Source organism: Octopus bimaculoides, chromosome 30 (genome assembly GCF_001194135.2).
Source record: "Octopus bimaculoides isolate UCB-OBI-ISO-001 chromosome 30, ASM119413v2, whole genome shotgun sequence".
NCBI lineage: Eukaryota > Metazoa > Mollusca > Cephalopoda > Octopoda > Octopodidae > Octopus > Octopus bimaculoides.
Genome location: NC_069010.1, coordinates 3,615,601 through 3,616,317, shown reverse-complemented (window position 1 = coordinate 3,616,317; position 717 = coordinate 3,615,601). Strand labels below are relative to the sequence as shown.

Sequence of the window (717 nt, the reverse complement as noted above, 5' to 3'; positions counted from 1 at the left end):
CACTCTTTCTTCCTGTTTCTGTTGTGCCTGTAATTCAAAGGGTCAGCCTTGTCACACTCTGTGTCACGCTGAATATCCCCCGAGAACTACGTTAAGGGTACACGTGTCTGTGGTGTGCTCAGCCACTTGCACGTTAATTTCACGAGCAGGCTGTTTCCATTGATCGGATCAACTGGAACCCTTGACATCGGAAGCGACGGAGTGCCAACAACAACAAACATTGGTTGCCCTTTATGTGGTGCCAGCAAGGGTGCTCTTTACGTGACACTGGCACAGGGCCCAGGGCCCCTGCAGGCCTCTCTGCATCAGCAGGAGGAGCAGCACTAACACTTCTGCTGTGGAGGATGGGTCTTCCTGAGTACAGCAAAGCTCCCAGATATCTCAGATACAAAAGAAATTTCATCTAAGTAGTATTAATAATCTTGCTAATAACGGTAATGAAGATGGTAGTGATGATGATGGTGATGGTGATGATGATGATGATGGTGATGGTGGTGATGATGATGATGATGGTAGTGAAGATGATGATGGTGGTGAAGATGATGGTGGTGCTGATGGTAGTGATGATGATGATGATGATGATGATGATGATGATGATGATGATGATGATGATGATGATGATGGTGATGATGATGATGGTGGTGCTGATGGTAGTGATGGTGATGATGGTAGTGATGATGGTGATGGTGATGGTGATGATGATGGTGGTGCTGATGG

The 717-nt window shown here is 46.6% G+C and overlaps 1 protein-coding gene across 1 annotated transcript in view; it reads right to left on the bottom strand.

Annotated features, from left to right (window-relative positions):
* LOC106882317 (lysine--tRNA ligase) overlaps positions 1 to 717 on the bottom strand; it is a 26,950-nt gene that overhangs the window by 5,487 nt on the left and 20,746 nt on the right. Inside the window, exon 9 of the mRNA XM_052978079.1 lies at positions 329 to 380. Coding sequence (XP_052834039.1) covers positions 329 to 380 — 52 coding nt within the window. The remainder of the gene's footprint in view (positions 1 to 328; positions 381 to 717) is intronic.